At 43.5% G+C, this 20,116-nt stretch overlaps 1 protein-coding gene across 1 annotated transcript in view; it reads right to left on the minus strand.

Moving 5' to 3' along the window:
* LOC126277921 (zinc finger CCCH domain-containing protein 13-like) overlaps positions 1 to 20,116 on the minus strand; it is a 963,772-nt gene that overhangs the window by 362,665 nt on the left and 580,991 nt on the right. The window contains exon 2 of the mRNA XM_049977490.1: positions 4,974 to 5,085. Within this exon, the coding sequence (XP_049833447.1) occupies positions 4,974 to 5,067 (94 nt within the window). The 5' untranslated portion in view covers positions 5,068 to 5,085. The remainder of the gene's footprint in view (positions 1 to 4,973; positions 5,086 to 20,116) is intronic.

Consider the following 20,116-nt stretch of genomic DNA (forward strand, 5'->3'; position numbering starts at 1 on the left):
TTTTCTCTGCCTCGACATGACTGGGTGTTGTGTGTCTTTCATCATCATTTCGAACCTCATTCACTCGCAAGTCGCCGTCGTGGCGTTAAGGAACTTTTGGAGCGGCGGCCGAACCGCCCCGCGAGAGGTCTCCCGGCCACCAATGCCGCACGCTCATTATTAATGGAAAGATGAATGTTAGAGGGAAAAGTGGACAGATGAAGACCTAGAGGACGTGCACTATTGTCTTGACAATGTTGTTGTTGTTGTCGTCTTCAGTCCAACGACTGGTCTGACGCACCTCTCTTTGGTACTCTATCCTGTGCAAGCCTCTTCATCTCCGAATATCTACGGAAACCTACATCTTCCTGAATTTGCTTACTGTATTCACCTCTTGGTCTCCCTCTATGATTTTTAGTCCCCATACTTTCCTCAGATACTAAATTGGTGATCCCATGACGTTTCGGAATGTGTCCTATCAATCGATCCCTTCTTTTGCTCAGGTTGTGACACAAATCTCAAGTCTACTCAGTTCTATTCACTACTTCCTCATATCGACCCATCTAATCGTAGATATTATTCTGTAGCACCACGTTTCGAAAGATTGTATTCTCTTTTTATCTAAACTGTTTATCGTCCATGTTTCACTTAGATTCAGGGCTACACTCCAGCCAAATGCCTTCAGAAAAGATTTCCTAGCACTTAAATCTATATTCGATGTTCAACAGATTTCTCTTCTTCAGAAATGCTTTTCTTGCCATTGTCAGTCTAAATTTTATACCAACTCGGCTATCATCAGTTATTTTGCAGCCCAAATTAAAAAACTCGTCTACTATATTAAGTGCTTATTTCCTAATCTAATACCCTCAGCATCATACTTGTTTTGCTTTTGTTAATGTTCATCTTATATCTTGTTTTCAAAACACTGTCCGTTCCGTTCAACTGGTATTCCAAGTCCTTCTCTGTTTCGTACAGAATTATAATGTCATCGGCAAACCTCAAAATTTTTCTTTTCCTTGATTTTAATTCCTACTCCAAACTTTTTTTTTGGTTTCCTTTGCTGCTCGCTCAGTGTACAGATTGAATAACATCAGGGATACGGTACATCCCTATTTCACTCCCTTCTCAACCACTGCTTCTCTTTGGCGCCCCTCAACTCTGTCGTCTGGTTTCTGTACAAGTGGTAAATAGCCTTACGCTCCCTTTATTATAACCCTGCTACCTTCAGAACTTCAAAGAGAGTATGCCCTCAACATTGTCAAAAGCTTTCTCTACGTCTACGATATTTGTTTGGAATGGAACGAAGGATTAGTGACCTAACAGCTATTATGTGATGGTTCAAATGGCTCTGAGCACTATGGGAGTTAACATATGTGGTCATCAGTCCTTTAGAACTTAGAACTACTTAACCTAACTAACCTAAGGTCATCACACACATCCATGCCCGAGGCAGGATTCGAACCTGCGACCGTAGCGGTCGCGCGGTTCCAGACTGAAGCGCTTAGAACCGCACGGCCACACCGGTCGGCGCTATTATGTGATGATCTCCACCAAGTGTGAGCTTCATGGTCCGCCGTGTACGTTTGATCCCGCTCACATCTACATCTACATGACTACTCTGCAATTCACATTTAAGTGCTTGGCAGAGGGTTCATCGAACCACATTTATACTATCTCTCTACTATTCCACTCCCGAACAGCGAGCGGGAAAAACGAACACCTAAACCTTTCTGTTCGAGCTCTGATTTCTCTTATTTTATTTTGATGATCATTCCTACCTATGTAGGTTGGGCTCAACAAAATATTTTCGCATTCGGAAGAGAAAGTTGGTGACTGAAATTTCGTAAAAAGGTCTCGCCGCGACGAAAAACGTCTATGCTGTAATGACTTCCATCCCAACTCGTGTATCATATCTGCCACACTCTCTCCCCTACAACGCGATAATACAAAACGAGCTGCCCTTCTTTGCACCCTCTCGATGTCCTCCGTCAATCCCACCTAGTAAGGATCCCACACCGCGCAGCAATATTCTAACAGAGGACGAACGAGTGTAGTGTAAGCTGTCTCTTTAGTGGACTTGTTGCATCTTCTAAGTGTCCTGCCAATGAAACGTAACCTTTGGCTCGCCTTCCCGACAATATTATCTATGTGGTCCTTCCAACTGAAGTTGTTCGTAATTTTAACACCCAGGTACTTAGTTGAATTGACAGCCTTGAGAATTGTACTATTTATCGAGTAATCGAATTCCAACGGATTTCTTTTGGAACTCATGTGGATCATCTCACACTTTTCGTTATTTAGCGTCAACTGCCACCTGACACACCATACAGCAATCTTTTCTAAATCGCTTTGCAGCTGATACTGGTCTTCGGATGACCTTACTAGACGGTAAATTACAGCATCATCTGCGAACAGTCTAAGAGAACTGCTCAGATTGTCACCCAGGTCATTTATATAGATCAGGAACAGTAGCGGTCCCAGGACGCTTCCCTGGGGAACACCTGATATCACTTCAGTTTTACTCGATGATTTGCCGTCTATTACTACGAACTGCGACCTTCCTGACAGGAAATCACGAATCCAGTCGCACAACTGAGACGGCCCGCAGCTTGATTAGAAGTCGCTTGTGAGGAACGGTGTCAAAAGCTTTCCGGAAATCTAGAAATACGGAATCAACTTGAGATCCCCTGTCGATAGCGGCCATTACTTGGTGCGAATAAAGAGCTAGCTGCGTTGCACAAGAGCGATGTTTTCTGAAGCCATGCTGATTACGTGTCAATAGATCGTTCCCTTCGAGGTGATTCATAATGTTTGAATACAGTATATGCTCCAAAACCCTACACGCGTTTCTCTCGCTCGACGCGCCGCGCGAGGCCGGCCTCCGCGGCTGGTGGAGTCAGAGCTCTGTCGGCCTCGCCGCCCACGGCGCCGCCCCCAGCAGCGCGCCCCCGGCGGCCTTGGCTCTCGGACGCCGCCCACCATTCGCCCGCTGGCCCACGCGCCGCCCAGCAAAACACCGCCGATCGCATCCTGCCGGCTCCGCCTCTCACACGCCGCTTCGTATCTTCCATCAGCTCCCAAGCTACGGCTGATTGACGCTTTGGCACTATAATACCTATCCCTGCCGTCACTCACGGCGTCGCCACCTGTCATTTCCAAGTCTCTTTGCGTGAAATGCTGTCGGCTGTGACGCTTCTCGCCATTCTCTTGACGCCAGACTTTACGTGCCTGTTGATTTCTTCTTATACATACAGTTTAATGGATTAATACACTTCTTGCCATTAAAATTGCTACACCGCGAAGATGACGTGCTACAGACGCTAAATTTAACCGACAGGAAGAGGTGCTGTAATATGAAAATGATTAGCTTTTCAGAGCATTCGTACAAGGTAGGCGCCGCTGGCGACACCTAAAACGAGCTGACACGAGGAAAGTTCCCAACCGATTTCTCATACACAAACAGCAGTTGACCGGCGTTGCCTGGTGAAACGTTGTTGTGATGCCTCGTGTAATGAGGAGAAATGAGAACCATCACGTTTCCGACTTTGTTAAAGATCGGATTGTAGCCTATCGCGATTGCGGTTTATCATATCGCGACATTGCTAATCGCATTGGTCGAGATCCAATGACTGTTAGCAGAATATGGAATCGGAGGATTCAGGAGGGTAATACGGAACGCCGTGCTGGATCCCAACGGCCTCGTATCACCAGCAGTCGTGATGAGAGGCATCTTATCCGCATGGCTGTAACGGATCGTGCAGCCACGTCTCGATCCATGAGGCAACAGATGAGGACGTTTGCAAGTCGACAACCATCAACGCGAACAGTTCGACGACGTTTCGAGCAGCATGGACTGTCAGCTCGGAGACCGTGGCTGCGGTTACCCTTGACGCTGCATCACAGACAGGAGCGCCTGCGATGGTGTACTCAACGACGAATCTGGATGCACGAATGGCAAAACGTCATTTTTTGGGATGAATCCAGGTTATGTTTACAGCATCATGATGGTCGGATCCGTGTTTGGCGACATCGCGGTGAACGCACATTGCAAGCGTGTTTTCGTCATCACCATACTGGCGTATCAGCCGGCGTGATGGTATGGGGTGCCATTGGTTACACGTCTCGGTCATCTCTTGTTCGCACTCTGAACAGTGGACGTTACATTTAAAACGTGTTACGATCCGTGGCTCTAGCCTTCATTCGATCCCTGCGAAACCTTGCATTTCAGCAGGATAATGCACGACCGCATGTTGCAGGTCCTGTACGGGCCTTTTGGATACAGAAAATGTTCCACTGCTGCCCTGGCCAGCACATTCTCCAGATCTCTCACCAATTGAAAACGTCTGGTCATTGGTGGCCGAGCAACTAGCTCGTCACAATGCGCTAGTCACTACTTTTGATGAACTGTGGTATCGTGTTGAAGCTGCATGGGCAGCTGTACCTGTACACGGCATCCAAGCTCTGTTGGACTCAATGCCCAGGCGTATCAAGGCCGTTATTACGCCCAGAGCTGGTTGTTCTGGGTACAGATTTCTCAGGATCTATGCACCCAAATTGCGTGAAAATGTTGTCAGTTCTAGAGTAATATATTTGTCCAATCAATACCCGTTTATCATCTGCATTTCTTCTTGGTGTAGCCAATTTAATGGTCAGCAGTGTACTTCTTGCTCTTGGATCGCTCACTGATACTGATACAGTTTCGCGTTTTTTTTTCGGAGTACAGAACAGCTTCTTCCTGTTTTCATGCTTGGCCTGTGTTCAGCTTTCGACGGGCTGTCTACTCGTCTCTCTTGTAACACTACGTCTGAGGGGGTGCGATGGGGAGTGTCCCCTGTCAGTATACTGGCCTTTCGTCGGCTGCGCGACATCGTTTGCAATTTGGAAGGTTAGGACGGTAGCTGTCTGCAAAGTGAGATTGTTAGTCGGTGCGCGGGGCGTTCGCGGAAGGCCTCGTGCGCCGCAGACGAGACAGGCCGGCTGGCTGCGGTACTCACTGATGCGCTTCACGTGCACGTCCCTGTTGAAGGAGACGCGCGGCCGGTGCGAGGCGTCAGACCGCTGCGAGTCTGACCGGCACACATCAGGCATGCCTCACGCCGCCACCATCTGCAACAGCGAACAGACACTGTGTCAGCGCCGGGGTCCGCGCACACGTATCGGCTGCAAGTGCGTGCAGCTATCGAGTGGCTACAATTAACGTGCGGCTACCCTCGCTGACTCTACTACTTATCATAGAAGAAAGATTAAGGAAAGGCAAACCTACCTTTCTAGCACTTGTAGAACTAGAAAAAGCTTTTGACAATGTTGACTGGAATACTCTCTTTCAAATTCTGAAGGTGGCATGGGTAAAATACAGGTAGCGAAACGCTATTTACAATTTGTACAGAAACCAGATGGCAGTTACAAGAGTCGAGGGGCACTAAAGGGAAGCAGCGGTTGGGAAGGGAGTGAGACAGGGTTGTAGCCTCTCCCCGATGTTATTCAATCTGTATATTGAGCAATCAGCAAAAGAAACAAATAAAAAATTCGGAGTAGGAATTAAAATCCATGGAGAAGAAGTAAAAACTTTGAGGTTCGCCGATGACATTGTAATTCTGTCAGAGACGGCAAAGGACTTGGAAGAGCAGTTGAACGGAATGGACAGTGTCTTGAAAGGAGGATATAAGATGAACATCAACAAAAGCAAATCGAGGGTAATGGGATGTGGTCGAATTAAGTCGGGTGATGCTGAGGGAAGTAGATCAGGAAATGAAACAGATAAAGTAGTAACGGAGTTATGCTATATGGGGAGCAAAATAACTGCTGATGGTCGAAGTACAGAGGATATAAAATGTACACTGGCAATGGCAAGGAAAGCGTTTCCGAAGAAGAGAAATTTGTTAACATCGAGTATAGATTTACGTGTCAGGAAGTCGTTTCTGAAAGTATTTGTTTGGAGTGTAGCCATGTATGGAAGAGAAACGTGGGTGATAAATAGCTTGGACAAGAAGCGAATAGAGGGTTTCGAAATGTGGTGCTACAGAAGAATTCTGAACATTAGTTGTCAGATCACATAACTAATGAGAAGGTATTGAATAGAATTGGGGAGAAGAGGACTTCGTGGCACAACTTAACAAGAAGAATGGACCGGTTGGTAGGACATGTTCTGAGGCATCAAGGGATCATCAATTTAGAATTTTGATTAAATAATGTATGTCTCATGTCTAACAAGCGTGCTTCTGACAAGGTGCAAGGCAAATTTTTTACACATTAGAAATGTCCGTCATTTCCTGCATAAAGCAGTTTTTGTTTCATATAAATACAACAGTTTTTCCGGTCATGCACGGATAATGCACAGGTTTTTTTTATTCCTTGTACGGCATTTCCTATTTCTATTTCTAAATTAGAATCCATTGGCCATGTTCAGAAGAGGATGGGGTTAAGGTTGAGAAGATTATTAAAAGAAAAGTAAAAAAGAAATACTGGAAGATCGTAAGAAGGTAGGTGGTAAAGGTCGTCTGACAAATGTTGAAAGAGATAGACTACAGAATTATTATGGTTTGGCAATAAGAAGAAATGCTGGAAATTTAGAAAACATGAAAAAAGCTGTATGCTCTACCTTTTTCTATGAGTTTTCCACAAATGAAATTGGCCGAATCATCATGAAACTTGGTGAAATTACAGGAGAATTTCAACAAATGACCACAAACGTTGTTTACCTGCAGCAGTAATGAATGAAATTAAATCTATAATTAGAAATATTTGTAAAGACACTTTGTGGAAGAAAAGTCTTCATCGGAAAACTCAAAATGTAAATGAATGTGTGAAGTCCATCATTTAGACCTGGTTACCGAACATTGATTTGTTCAGATTACAACCCTCAAATCTGGTGTTTGTGACTCTGTTTTATGTTTCAGTGGTGGTGTAACAAGAAAACTGGGTGGTTTGGAAGTACTGGGCATAAAATCTAGTGGAAATACCGCAAAATCCTTGGTGAAAATAGATAAAGAGAGAATCTGTGAAGCAGAAATTGCAAATTTAAAATGCACAAAAGTAGCTATACAGAAAAGGGGGGGGGGGGGGGAATAAGAGATCAGAATGATTCAGATGATGCTCAGTATGGTGCAGAAAAATATTAGTGGTGAATAATTCTTGTTAATAACTACACTAAAATTGTTATACTAAAATTGTAATACTAAATTTTAAATTGATTTTTCTCAAAACTACGTCTTTTGACTGTACATACCATCATTTTCTAAACTAACTGCGTTATAAATATGGTCATTTTGTACTCAGCATGGTAATACATTATTAGAAGTAAATTGAAAACCACCAACACAGTAGAATTTTTTTTATTGTAATTAATGTAGTTAAAAAGTGAAATTTTACTAGTGAAAAAAAAAAATTCTTCATATCTATGAGACGTATTTTATTAACTTTATTTGTAAATGCAGACATATATGTTATATACACTCAATAAAAATTTCACTGATTTCACATAGTTCTCTTGAAAATTATCTATCCACAGGGCGGAATAGCAATGGCAGAATACGAATAAAAACTGGCCTCTGTCTCCCCTTAAGCTGAATTCGATTGCCAGTGGCCTAAATGTCCACGTGCACATAATGAAAAGCGCGAGAACTGTCTCAGTAAAGGTGCAATGTCGGTTGCTGCGACGGATCTTCAGTGCGTTGCACAGTTACACGGTTGCATTGCCCTATTATAGTTTGTTTTACATTACACACCTTATAGGCGCGCAGTTGTAACATGTGCTTGTACCGTGAGATCTCTACTCCTTCTCTTACAACTGTTTGAATGCCTCATATGCGGCAGTTTTCGCTAAACTGTATGGGAGGCTGCTAGTCTCTTTAAACGCGTATTTTTTTTTTCGACTGTCAGCTCCTAGTTCATAATTATACCACAGTAACTGTCTTCCTGTACTGAACGCATCGTGTGATGTGTGGCACGTGAATTATTGGTGTAGGTGGGTGTTGCGGTTAAGAAAAAACTGTCAGGATCTTTCTTAGGGAGTTGCTACTGCAAAGGGTACCTTTTTACTTACGAGCCGCTGCCACCGACTTTGATCTCGGCAGCCTGGTTATTCAAGAATAACAACAATAAAAAAATACGTGGCTTTTGCTATGGATGCCGATAAACTATCGTATGAAATAAACTGATCATATAAAAATTGTAGTTATATTGCACGATTTCCTGCGCATGTGTCTATAAAATTTTAGACAACGGCAACAGCATTCCACCTACAACACGCAGTCCTCCAAACCATAATTAACTAAACGTGTGCCGGCTCAGTCATCGCCCGCGCTTCATATCGAGGCGCTGTGGCCATGCTAAATGTGGCGCCTCATCAGTTAGTTACACGTTCCATTTATCGTTTGAATGATTTTTTTATCGTAATGATGTGGAACGAGTCAGTTACAGTATTTGTATGCATTAATGAACACATTATTTTTAGTCCTACTCCCGCAACTACACTTAATTATTTTTCTTCTTTTTCTATTTTTTACTAGCCGTCAATTTTTAATTACAAATCCGTCAATAGAATAGAAGGAGTTGTGCAGGAGAAATGATTTCAAATCAGATTTAAAACTTACTTGGCTACTGTCAGGTATTTTACGTTATTGAGGAAATGATCAATAATTTTTGTTGCTGGATACTGGGCTCCTTTGTCAGCCACTGAAAGCTTTAACAATGGGCAATAAAGGTCATTTTTCCGTCTAGTGTTGTAACTATAGACATCAATGATCTTTCTTCTCACATTGTGATGGATTGTGTATGACGGATTTCACTATCGAAAATATACGTTAAAACGCATAGCTCCTTGAAGAGGTACCTACATAACATCTGTGGGTGAACACCATATATTATTCTTACTGTTCGCTTCTGTGAAATCAATATTTTCTTTAGTGATGAATTACCCCAGAAAATTATTTCGTAAGACACTGTTGAGTAGAAAAATGCAAAAAATGTCAGGAAGCTGACACATTAGTTTCAGAGACTAGCAATAATATAAATAGGAAAAGTAGCTGAACTCAATTTTGTGAGGAGCTCAGTAATATGCTCCTTCCAGTTCAAGTTTTCATCGATATGTACACCCAAAATTGTGTAGCATTCTACCTTATTTACTGACCCCTGCTCACGTTCTCATTAGTTGTTGGTATGACCCAAAAAGAAGCCGCCTGCCGTGTAGTTTTCTTCCACCACCAGCTTTCGTCCTCTAAAAACCATCAACGGTACCCACCCTACCGGAGCACACAGTTTCCACGCCCTGGACGTGCTTGGTTTCCTGGTTTCTGTGTCGTCAACGTCGGCAGCCACCATCGAGTGATCCAGTGCGTTAAGGCTGTCCCTTCGCGGGTGTGCATCATGGTGTACCTCGCTGCATGCGCAGGAAGTGCTTGGTTGACTTGATTACCGTGAACAAAGGCTCTGGTTATGATTCAGAAAACCGTTGGTCAGGCAACTTGAGTTTCTTAAGAGTTTATGAGTGCTGTGGCTCCAGTCTTGCTGATTTGTTGAATTTCATAGGAGCTCGGTTATGGGAAAAGTCATGAACAATATTGTACAGCTTTTATTAACTGCGTTGAAAAATGTGCAGTTACATGTTTGCCTATGTAAACATTTGTTTTCTAGATGTTGATGAACTTCATGTCAAGGTTGTATCTTCCATGGACGGATTACGGGGAATTGATAGATAATGAGTGTTAAATATATGTACTGGTTTATTATGGTGCCTTTTCTGAAACTATTGCACTTGCATTATGTATTTGCTGAGAAAACTGTGGAGGAATGTCAGTTTAATTCTTTGTATGTTGTTCTAAACTGTGACTGGATGAGAGTTCGTGAATACTTTTATTTTTGAAGGGAATTTTTAAAGTAATAAAATTGTAATTCATTTTGAAGGAAAGTATAAAAAAAATGGCTCTGAGCACTATGGGACTCAACTGCTGTGGTTATCAGTCCCCTAGAACTTAGAACTACTTAAACCTAACTAACCTAAGGACATCACACACATCCATGCCCGAGGCAGGATTCGAACCTGCTACCGTAGCATGGTTCCGGACTGCGCGCCTAGAATCGCGAGACCACCGCGGCTGGCGAAGGAAAGTATCACCCCACTCTATCTAACCATTCCACCCACTTATTATGTACCTGGGAATATAATTACATCTGACATTGATGTGCAGCATTTTCCTGATGCGCGCACTTGGCATTTGCAATGCACTGAATAACCGTTATAACTGATGTTTAAAGCTCTACCTGGCACGGATGTGTTGTCAGGGTTGTGTCAGAGAAACGTTGTACGTACTTCAGACTTCAAATAACAGCTTGTACAACGGCATGCATGTTCGAGGGGGATTGTTTCATGTTACAAACGTCAGTCATTTTAATTAACAGTGATATACTAATGTTCACTTATTACTGTGTACTGGCGGTTTGCCACCTGCCCTTTTCCGTCGCAGCGTAATCAACGTTCTTTCTCACGCCATTTGATCCATAATCGAGGCTCTTGCGTGTGAATGGAGAGTCATTCTGCTAATAAGCAATCGAACTAATTTTCTTTAATAACGGTGTATCTATTGCGACTAAGATTCTACTTGTGATTGCAGACAAAGTGAACCAGATGGAATAAAGTTAAGGAAGTCTGTTACTTGAACAGTGCTTCAAAACAATTTTTCCGATTTCACAATACTGTATCATCGACACGAACTATGAAAGAAACGTGAGGAAATTTTAACTACCAGACTGACAAGGTGCTGATTCATATGGTAGGAGTCTGCCTCATACAACTAGGTCGCCCCCTTGCTAGTTCACTATCTAATGTGCGTCGAGTCATTTCAGCAGGTACGGTTTACTTACAACTGTGATTTCCGTTGATAGTACTTCACCGCCGAGATTTACGGTTGTGTTGTTTGGTACACTTAGGTAAATAAGGTAGTAAATGGTAGGTTTAGCGGCAGTATTGGTAGCACTGGTAGGGAAAGAAACATAAATGGATGTGTAAGAGAGAAACTACGGGCCGATGACTTCTCCCAGTTTGTCTGTTTATCTGTCTGGCTGTTTTTTTTGTACATAATTAAAACCGCACATCATTCACTGTTAATCCACTTCCTATATTTGTATATATTGTTTTATTTTGTACTCAGCAGAACGGCCTTCATCATGATCAGAGGCAAAGGTTCCCGTTATTATTCTATTATTGATAGATGCGAAAATTATCTGTGAATAACAGGAACATTTTTATGTAAGTTCGATTGATGTATTTAAACGATGTTTGATACAGTTTTATTATGCGTTCTTTTTTATTTTATATTGTTGAGGAAGTTGTGTTTTCTAGCGCTAGATGATTAATCCGTATTGTTTTGTTTACTTCTACTACAATGTCCCTCGTTTCTTTTTAGGAATCTACGATTTTCAAATAAGGCCTGAATTAAACAGTTTCAAATGTTCTGTAAATACTGTTTACTTTTAAATGGTTCAAATAGCTCTAAGCACTATGGGACTTAACATCTGAGATCATCAGTCCCCTAGACTTAGAACTACTTAAACCTAACTAAGCTAAGGACATCACACACATCATGCCCGATGCAGGATTCGAACTTGTGACGGTAGGTGCTCCGGACTGAAACGCCTAGAACCTCTCGGCCACAGCGGCCTGCTTACTTTTAAATAACAAACAGGATTACTATGTAGAACAAAAACGTTCTGTACGGCCGGACGCGGTGGTCTCGCGGTTCTAGGCGCGCAGTCCGGAACCGTGCGACTGCTACGGTCGCAGGTTCGAGTCCTGCCTCGGGCATGGATGTGTGTGATGTTCTTAGGTTAGTTAGGTTTAAGTAGTTCTAAGTTCTAGGGGACTAATGACCACAGCAGTTGAGTCCCATAGTGCTCAGAGCCATTCGGTCTGTACGTTACCTGATCCTTTATGTATCTTCAATCAATTTCTAGACGGTTCACCGCTTCCGATTTTTAGGGGAACCTAGAAAGACACTGACCGCATACACAAAGGAACCGAACGTTACGAGGTAACACCACATAGGTATGCAACACACGTAACATAGGTATTACGTTAACTGACCATAGCTGCTTGGAAAACTACGGTATTCTACGCTTACTTACGACAGTCTACAGTAGCCTACGGTAGTTTTACTACTCTAGACAATAGTGAAAGCAGCGTCTCCTGACATCCTCGCAAATGTAGAGCACTAGGTTGACTTTGGTCTGGATGTTTGTACTGCGTCCAGTGGAGGGCACACTGAACACCTGTGAAAGACAAACGAAAACTTGGATCTTACGCTAAGTCGTAAAAAGTACTCCACAGTTGTATGCACATTTATGTTAAGGATATATCGTTGTAAAAGCGTACAGTTCTTTACCAAATAAGTTACAATTCATCCTAGATTTCTGTCTTTATTTAATAAAGGAGATACTGTTGTGAAATTGTTTGAATCCTTGTGAAACACGCTGCGTAATGGAGATATCAAATGATGTAACACTGTAGGATGTGAATTGGCAACCACGGAATATCCCAGTCGAGTTTCACCTCATGCATCTGCAACGCACGGAGATCCACAGCTACTGCGATAGCTGTTGATATTAAGCTGCTCACGACGCACTTCCAAGAAAGTCGCGAAGTAACAGAATAAAAGCTTCTCCTTTCCAGGAGTACTGCATCTCTCGGCTCGAAAAGCGGCGACCATTGCTGAATGCAATCCAGATAAACCGATTTCTGCAGTGAACGAAACACTTACGAACAAGATGTCAATGCCACCTCACATGAAAAGTAATTTTATGAGCTACACGGTGCAAACGTCACATCTGGAAGGTGTGTACTGCAATGTAACGTGAGAGTGTAGTCTGCGAGAGGGAAAATTGCGATTGCTTTGGAGAAACTACTGGACTTACCTGTCGCTGATGAACACTAGATCCCAGCATCCTTGAAAGCAGGAAAGCAGGCCGTTTTAGATCGCTAACGGCTGTGCTAGTGGGATGTTCTATAGCTGTGGTAGCACAGGTGTACGGACGAATCAACTACCAGCTACCGCTACAGCTGTGAGAGCCGCAAGCACGATGACATAGACGTACCTGGCGTCCAGAAGTAACACAAGCGCTCGCCTTCGGACACCGCTTCTGCTGCGACCGCTCTGATTTACTGGCCGGGGAGGTTCGGACAGAGGCGCGCCTGTGCCGCCCGGGAACAAGGCCGGACAATAACGCTAATGGGCATGCATAATTCACCAGCCTCGCGACGGCCGCTCGGGCACTGCGCGGCTGTTTGGGCTCAGCGAAGCATTAGCACCGCTCTCAACAGTTTCACTTCAAGGGCTGGCTTTTTAACTCGTACATTTACACAGAGCGGCATACAGGAGGAAGTGTTTGGCTCCACGTCGTTTACCGACAAAAGGTGCGCGATGGTAAAGGCTAAAAACTCTCACCACAGAAATTCTGGGTTTCAAATTTCTGTCTGTTTGTGTAGACCAATGGTTCCCAACCTTACTTAGACCGTTACCCCTGAGTACAATCAGAAATTAGCTAGTACCTCCGCTATCTCCCTCTGCCCCGATATCTGTTATTCCCCCACCCCCACATTATCACCAACCTTAGCACCTAACTAATCTGTAGAATGAAACACTTTTCTTGGAACGCTTTTATTTTTAAAATGATGAAAGATGGATGATATTTACTTTGTCTGTGCGTTAGAACGAATGTCGAAGGAATTCTTGGTGCATTGCAAGTGCTACCCACAACTATTTGTCAGAAAGTAAAGCTAACTATCCACGGCCAGGCTGGTTCAAATGGCTCTCAGCACTATGCGACTTCTGAGGTCATCAGTCGGATAGAACTTAGAACTAATTAAACCTAACTAACCTAAGGACATCACACACATCCATGGCCGAGGCAGGATCCGAACCTGCGACCGTAGCGGTCGCTCGGCTCCAGACTGTAGCGCCTAGAACCGCTCGGCCACTCCGGCCGCCTATCCACAGTCAGGGTACACACTTGTTACAAAACACGTTTCCTCTCCGTCGCGGCACTCACTTCAACTACCCACTGCAACCCATTTACACTGAAGGGCCAACGAAACTGGTATAGGCATGCGTATTCAAGTACAGAGATATGCAAACAGGCAGAATACGCCGCTGCCTATATAAGACAACAAGTGTCTGACGCAGTTCTTAGATCGGTTACTGCTGCTACAATGGCAGGTTATCAAGATTTAAGTGAGTTTGAACGTGGTGTTATAGTCAGAGCACGAGCTGTGGGACACAGTATCACTGAGGTAGCGATGAAGTGAGGATTTTCCCGTACGACCATTTCACGGGTGTATCGTGAATAACAGGAATCCGGTAAAATATCAAATCTCCGACATTGCTGCGGCCGGAAAAACATCCTGCAAGAACGAGACCAACAAAGACTGAAGAGAACCGTTCAGCCTGACAGAAGTGCAGCCCTTCAGCAAATTGCTGCAGATTTCAATGCTGGGCTATCATCAAGTGTCAACGTGAGAACCATTCAACGGGACATCGTCGATATGGGCTTTCGGAGCCGAAGGCCCACTCGTGTACCCTTGATGGCTGCACGACACAAAGCTTTACGCCTCGCCTGGACCCGTCAACACCGACAATGGCCAGTTGATGACTGGAGACATGTTCCCTGGCCGGGTGAGTCTCGTCTCAAATTGTATCGAGCGGATGGACGTGTACGGGTATGGAGATAACCTCATGTATCCATAGACCCTGCATGTCAGCTGGGGACTATTCAAGCTGGTGGAGGCTCTGTAAAGGTGCGAGGCGTGTGCAACTGGTGTGATATGGGACCCCTGATGAGTCTAGATACGACTCTGAAGTGACACGTGCGTAAGCATCCTGTCTGATCATATGCATCCATTAATATCCATTGTGCATTCCGACGGCGTTAGGCAATTCCGGCAGGACAATTCGACACCCCATGCGTCCAGAACTGCTACAGAGCGGCTCGAGGGACACTCTTCGGAGTTTAAACATATCCGCTGGCGACCAAATTCCCCAGATATGAATATTATTGAGCACACCGGGATGCCTTGCCACGTGCTGTTCTGAAGAGATCTCCATCCCCTCATACTCTTACGTATTTATCGACAGCCCGGCAGGATTCTGATGTCATTTCCCTCCATCACTACTTCAGACCTTCATAATGATATGTTCTTACAGATATAGGTAGAAGTGCTGATTGTCCATCTGCCTACACATCTGTAAGAACACATAGTAACATAAATTGCCCTTAGTCTGCGTACGTCAGAATAAATGCTTTCGCCTAGTGGTAAAATCTCTTGTCTACATAACTTACAGCAGGTGCATGGTGAATACTTAGGTTATGCAAATATTTTACGCTTTGGAATCCTGTTACAATGTTATGTAGACAAGAGCCTTTACCAGTGCGCGAATACATTTATTCTGACATACGCTGAATGTAATCTGGCCGCTGTCTTAAGTCATGTCATGTAATGTTCCTGGTTTTTATATCTATTTTATATATCACAAGAGTCTCTCGGCTTCATCTTCTGTTACTTACCACCATGTGATGTAACAAGGCCCACTCCTTCTGAAGCAGATATTTTTAGAAATATCGAAAGCTAGGTCAAGAGCTAAATAAACCTTTGGCTTGCAACTGGTTGCATTACTTTTTCAACCTCTTCAAATTTATACAGTTGCTGAATCGCAACCATTTTAAGATTTTGATAAGGTAAATGCACTGAAGACGGCTATTTATAGCCTAAATCTAGGTTTTCAAGAATAATTAAAACTAATGGGGTTGCGACTGACTGCTGTGTGCCTCTCCTTCATTATAGTCTGCGGCCGCTGTGGACAACGGTTCCTGATGGGATCAAAGTTGATGGAGAGCAGAGTCAAACCAGTCCTTGAACTGAGGACCACAACTACGGAAGCTGCGACAGTGCTACAGTCATCAAACTGCGGCTCGGGGTTATCAATCGTGTTTTATAACGTTAAGCACCCAGCAATTAACAGCCGAATCCAGAAATGCCAATTAACGTCAAGAGTTTCTTAAGAGTGTAGTTTTCTTGTGTTCCGATGTAACGACAAGTGCCGGCACGAAGGTGAAGAACCCTAGAGCAGAGAAGGCTGTGAGACGAAGTCAGACAGTAGTTCGCTGACTAGGACCGCACCACGACAGAAGCGGCGTCCAGCCGAAGAGGATATGAGAGCCGCTCCAGCCAGCCTCGGCCGGACAGTAGAGCACGGACACTGGTAGACTAGGAGAGCTGTTACTTGTCATCGATATCCATTACTTGCGTGAACAGTCTATACAGCAAACGGCATTAATTATTTGCATGGCGCCAATAGCCTGCAACACGGCATTGTAAACCAATTAGGTATTGTCAGTTTACTTTATTGTAATAAAAACCATTAATGTGATGTGCCTGAATTGTTCTCTAGCTATCGGAGGAAGCAGCGTCCTTTAGGCACCCTTTAAGACACGAGTGAGCAGGACCCCACATTTATGTCAGTAATAAAGAAACTAATTACAGACAGTAATATTTTCAGATATCGTTAACATTTTAATTGACGTTGGTGAATTCCGCTGTGAGCAAGGAAAAGATGGTCGCTTACCACAGGGGGACGAGTGTTCGCAGCGCCGCCACTGCTGCGTTAGAAGATGTGGGAGAGGAAATGTTTTACTGCTTGTCTTTCAGTACTGGGGCGCGACTCATACCGATCAGCTGCTACGGTATAATTTTTTACACGGAAATAGTAAAGAATCGTGAAAGATTGGTGAAAAATACGGCACTTTTTTGTAGCAAGGAACATTAAATACATTAACGCTGCTGTATTACAATACAGTTAGTAAAAGAAAACTGATGTTTAAATCATATGTGAAATTTTTGTGCTGGTGTCTCATATTCCATAGTGCATTTACAAAAAAGTACAAATACTATGATCAATCAAAGTCATTTGCACACTTAGTAAAACCAACAACACTTCACCAGAGAACTATAATGTCACACCTGTTAGATCGCTGAGGTAGGCCACAATGTCAAACAGAGAACATTCGACACGAAGTGTTCCGAATGGTGCCGAATTTTAACGACTAGCATTTCGCGGCCACTTATGGCGCCCTTACTACAGCAAATCTTCTGGGGGACAATAACACGCTAATTTCAGTGGGTTACCAACAAATAAGATCGGTACATACGCGGCTCCGGCAAAATGTCAGCATTCACTCTTGAGGAAAAAAGTTCGACGAACACTGCTTTAAGCCCCTTTTACACGATCTATTTTCTTGTCTCAGTTGACCACTCGTGAAAAGTAAGTCTACTGCAGCGCCCCTGGCGTTGTGTTCCCGTACTGAGTCTCGGGTATATTGAGTGGTCATTTTCGTTTCACGTCACCTCCATAATTGCCGGTGAGAGCTGTCTATGGCATCTGAATGATAAAAGTGATGTCTTCTTTTTATGGAAAAATGGATACGCAGGAATAAAATTTAGGTACAAGCAACGACAATAGAATTTATTAATGACAAAAGCAGAATTCACAGTGGAGGTTCTTGTTAAAGATCGTGTGGTAAATTGTTCACACTCCTGTGAACCGAAAGAATAGGAACAGTGCCAACCAAATATTTCAGAACATATATATGTATTGTACTTGCAAACAAATAAGAGAATATATATTGCTTCATCCTTTGTATCTTGTTTTTTAATACGAAGTGCCCAATAACAACGACCATTATCTTTCTCGTCCCATAATTCTAACTTTTTCTCTGTTGGAATAAGCTCAATTGAAGCGCTTTTATCTATTTACACTCTTATTGATGCACAGGGTAGGTTTTCTCTATGCAAAATGTAAGTACTTTTTCCTTTCAGTTACTTCGTTTCTCTTGTAGGAAAACGCTAGTATGAAAAAATACCAGGACCTTGCGCAACTTTTCAATGTGCCACGAAAACAAATCCAACAACATAACAAAGGTAAAAAGACACAAAGTAGAAAATCCGTTTCTGTAATAGGAGTGAGCTCGAGTAGAATAGGTATAGCTTCTAATGTTTGCAGACGCCGCCTTAGTCCATTGTCTCTGTGGATGCGCAGTGTGTGCAGAATACTCGGAAATTTAGAACTCCACATTCAGCACAATTTACAGGCCATATACGTCATAGACAGACTAGCGACGCGATTGGTTGGTGATTTACGCGCAGACAGGGAAAGAGCACGCATTTCGAATAGTCGATTTTGACCAGAAAGTGGCTCGTGTAAAAAGGGATTTTAGCTCAGAACTAACACGTTTGTTGGTTAGAGGAAGGAGCTGATGGATGTCCATACTGACCAGTGCTATGGGCTCTCACTCCACTTACTCTATTTTAAACGAACATGTCGGTCACTCAGTCTCTCTCTCTCTCTCTCTCTCTCTCTCTCTCTCTCTGTCTGTCTGTGTCTGTGTGTGTGTGTGTGTGTGTCGGCTACCGGCAACAAGAAGCTGGGGCTCCGTAATAGCCGGTTAAAAGGCGGCGCTCTTTTGTTCGCGGTTTTGCAGCCGGGCGCCTTCACGGGGTTTACAGCGGTTCATTGTTTGCTGGCGGCGCGCAATCTGCAATAGGCTGCCCGACATTCCGCAGACGCCTGCGCTTGCATCACAGTAGACGGAACCGCCCTCTGAGTCTCCCAGCAGCCGCGGGGCACATCGACAGGTGAGTTGTGGAGGTACGATGGTTACAGTGGTTGTGCCCTTAGGCCACTCAGCTGCCCTCTCTTCAGCGCGCCTACTGAAGTAATTTCACACAATCGTGGTTGAAACTATCTCGTTCGATTTATTACACCTGTTCAGCAAGCTAAATCCTCTGCATGCGGTTAAACAGAGGTGATTTGTGCATCCAGTCACTAACAAAGTTTTTAAAACTGTCCTATTAGGCAGCTTTCGAGTCACTGTGGGATTATTTTCAGGCCATGCGTATTTAGTTGTTGTAGGATTGTAAACTTCCTGAAAATACACTAGGGCGTACCCAGTGAGATGCAATAGGAAAGCAAAGTGCCCTCCAATCCGTAAATTTTTTTTCTAAAAAACTCTTTAGATATGATAGATACTGAATACGGTGAAGTCGTTGGAAAGATCTCTTCACAGTTGCAGCTCGGCACGGCTGCTTCGCGCGTCAACCGCAAACCAAACGAATATTGGCATTTTGTACAGGCATACGTTTCTGTGGCAACCCTTCGGTGTTGTCGCAGCTACGTAGATGATTACTGCTTTACCTTGGTGCCGTTTCGGCTTTCCAGTTGAAAGCTGCCAGCAGTGCTGCCAGGTGCCTGGAATATTTCGCCAAAATTGTGTGAGTTATGGCGAAGTCTCAAAAGTGTTTAGCAGTTCGCCCCTGTTTTCCATAGGACTGAAAATAAATAATATTTCTAGGTGGCAAGGTACCTTCATTTTCCGATATCTTTTCTTGTGTTACTAGTCAATGACAAAAAACTACTGAAATGACGAAAAAACAAGGACTGTTTTAACAACTAGTGAGGTCTCATTCTACAACCAGTAGTTTACGTGCTGACACAGTAGTAACGTCACTGTGAAGACATGACGAGAGGACAGAGCATCAAAATATTTCAAGGGAAAAAATTCGAAACTGTTCTGTAATATCGTCAAGCTTTTACGAGTACTGTCAAAAGTTGTAGAATGCCATAGAACGTTGTCCAGTGTTTTCAAATGTTCTAGAATACAATTTGGAAACGGTGCATATCACATTGTTCCGCCCTCCGAAAAAATAGTTTTACCCGACGGGCTGTCCAACGTAGTAAAGGAAGAGGAACAGTTCATGAAATAGGTATCCGCTTATAGACAGAAATTGAATAACAATGGGTGCGCGAGCGAACAGCTTTAATAAAAAAAATGACGTAGTTCAACAAACAAATCACCAAATACAGACCATGATACCAGGGAAAGAAAGAATTTTTTAATCCATTACACAATGATGAGCCGAGATGAAAGAGTTTTAACTTCCCAATACAATTTCTGGAATCGCTCACTCGTCCCGGTATGCCCTTTCAAAACATCATCACAGGAATGTAAATATTAATCTAAAAAGGAAACAGGCGAGTCGAGTTTCATATCACGGATTCCACTCGTTTCAGCTAACTTATCACAGAGCTTTGAAAGCGTA

The sequence above is a fragment of the Schistocerca gregaria genome, chromosome 6, assembly GCF_023897955.1.
Source record: "Schistocerca gregaria isolate iqSchGreg1 chromosome 6, iqSchGreg1.2, whole genome shotgun sequence".
NCBI classification, from domain to species: domain Eukaryota; kingdom Metazoa; phylum Arthropoda; class Insecta; order Orthoptera; family Acrididae; genus Schistocerca; species Schistocerca gregaria.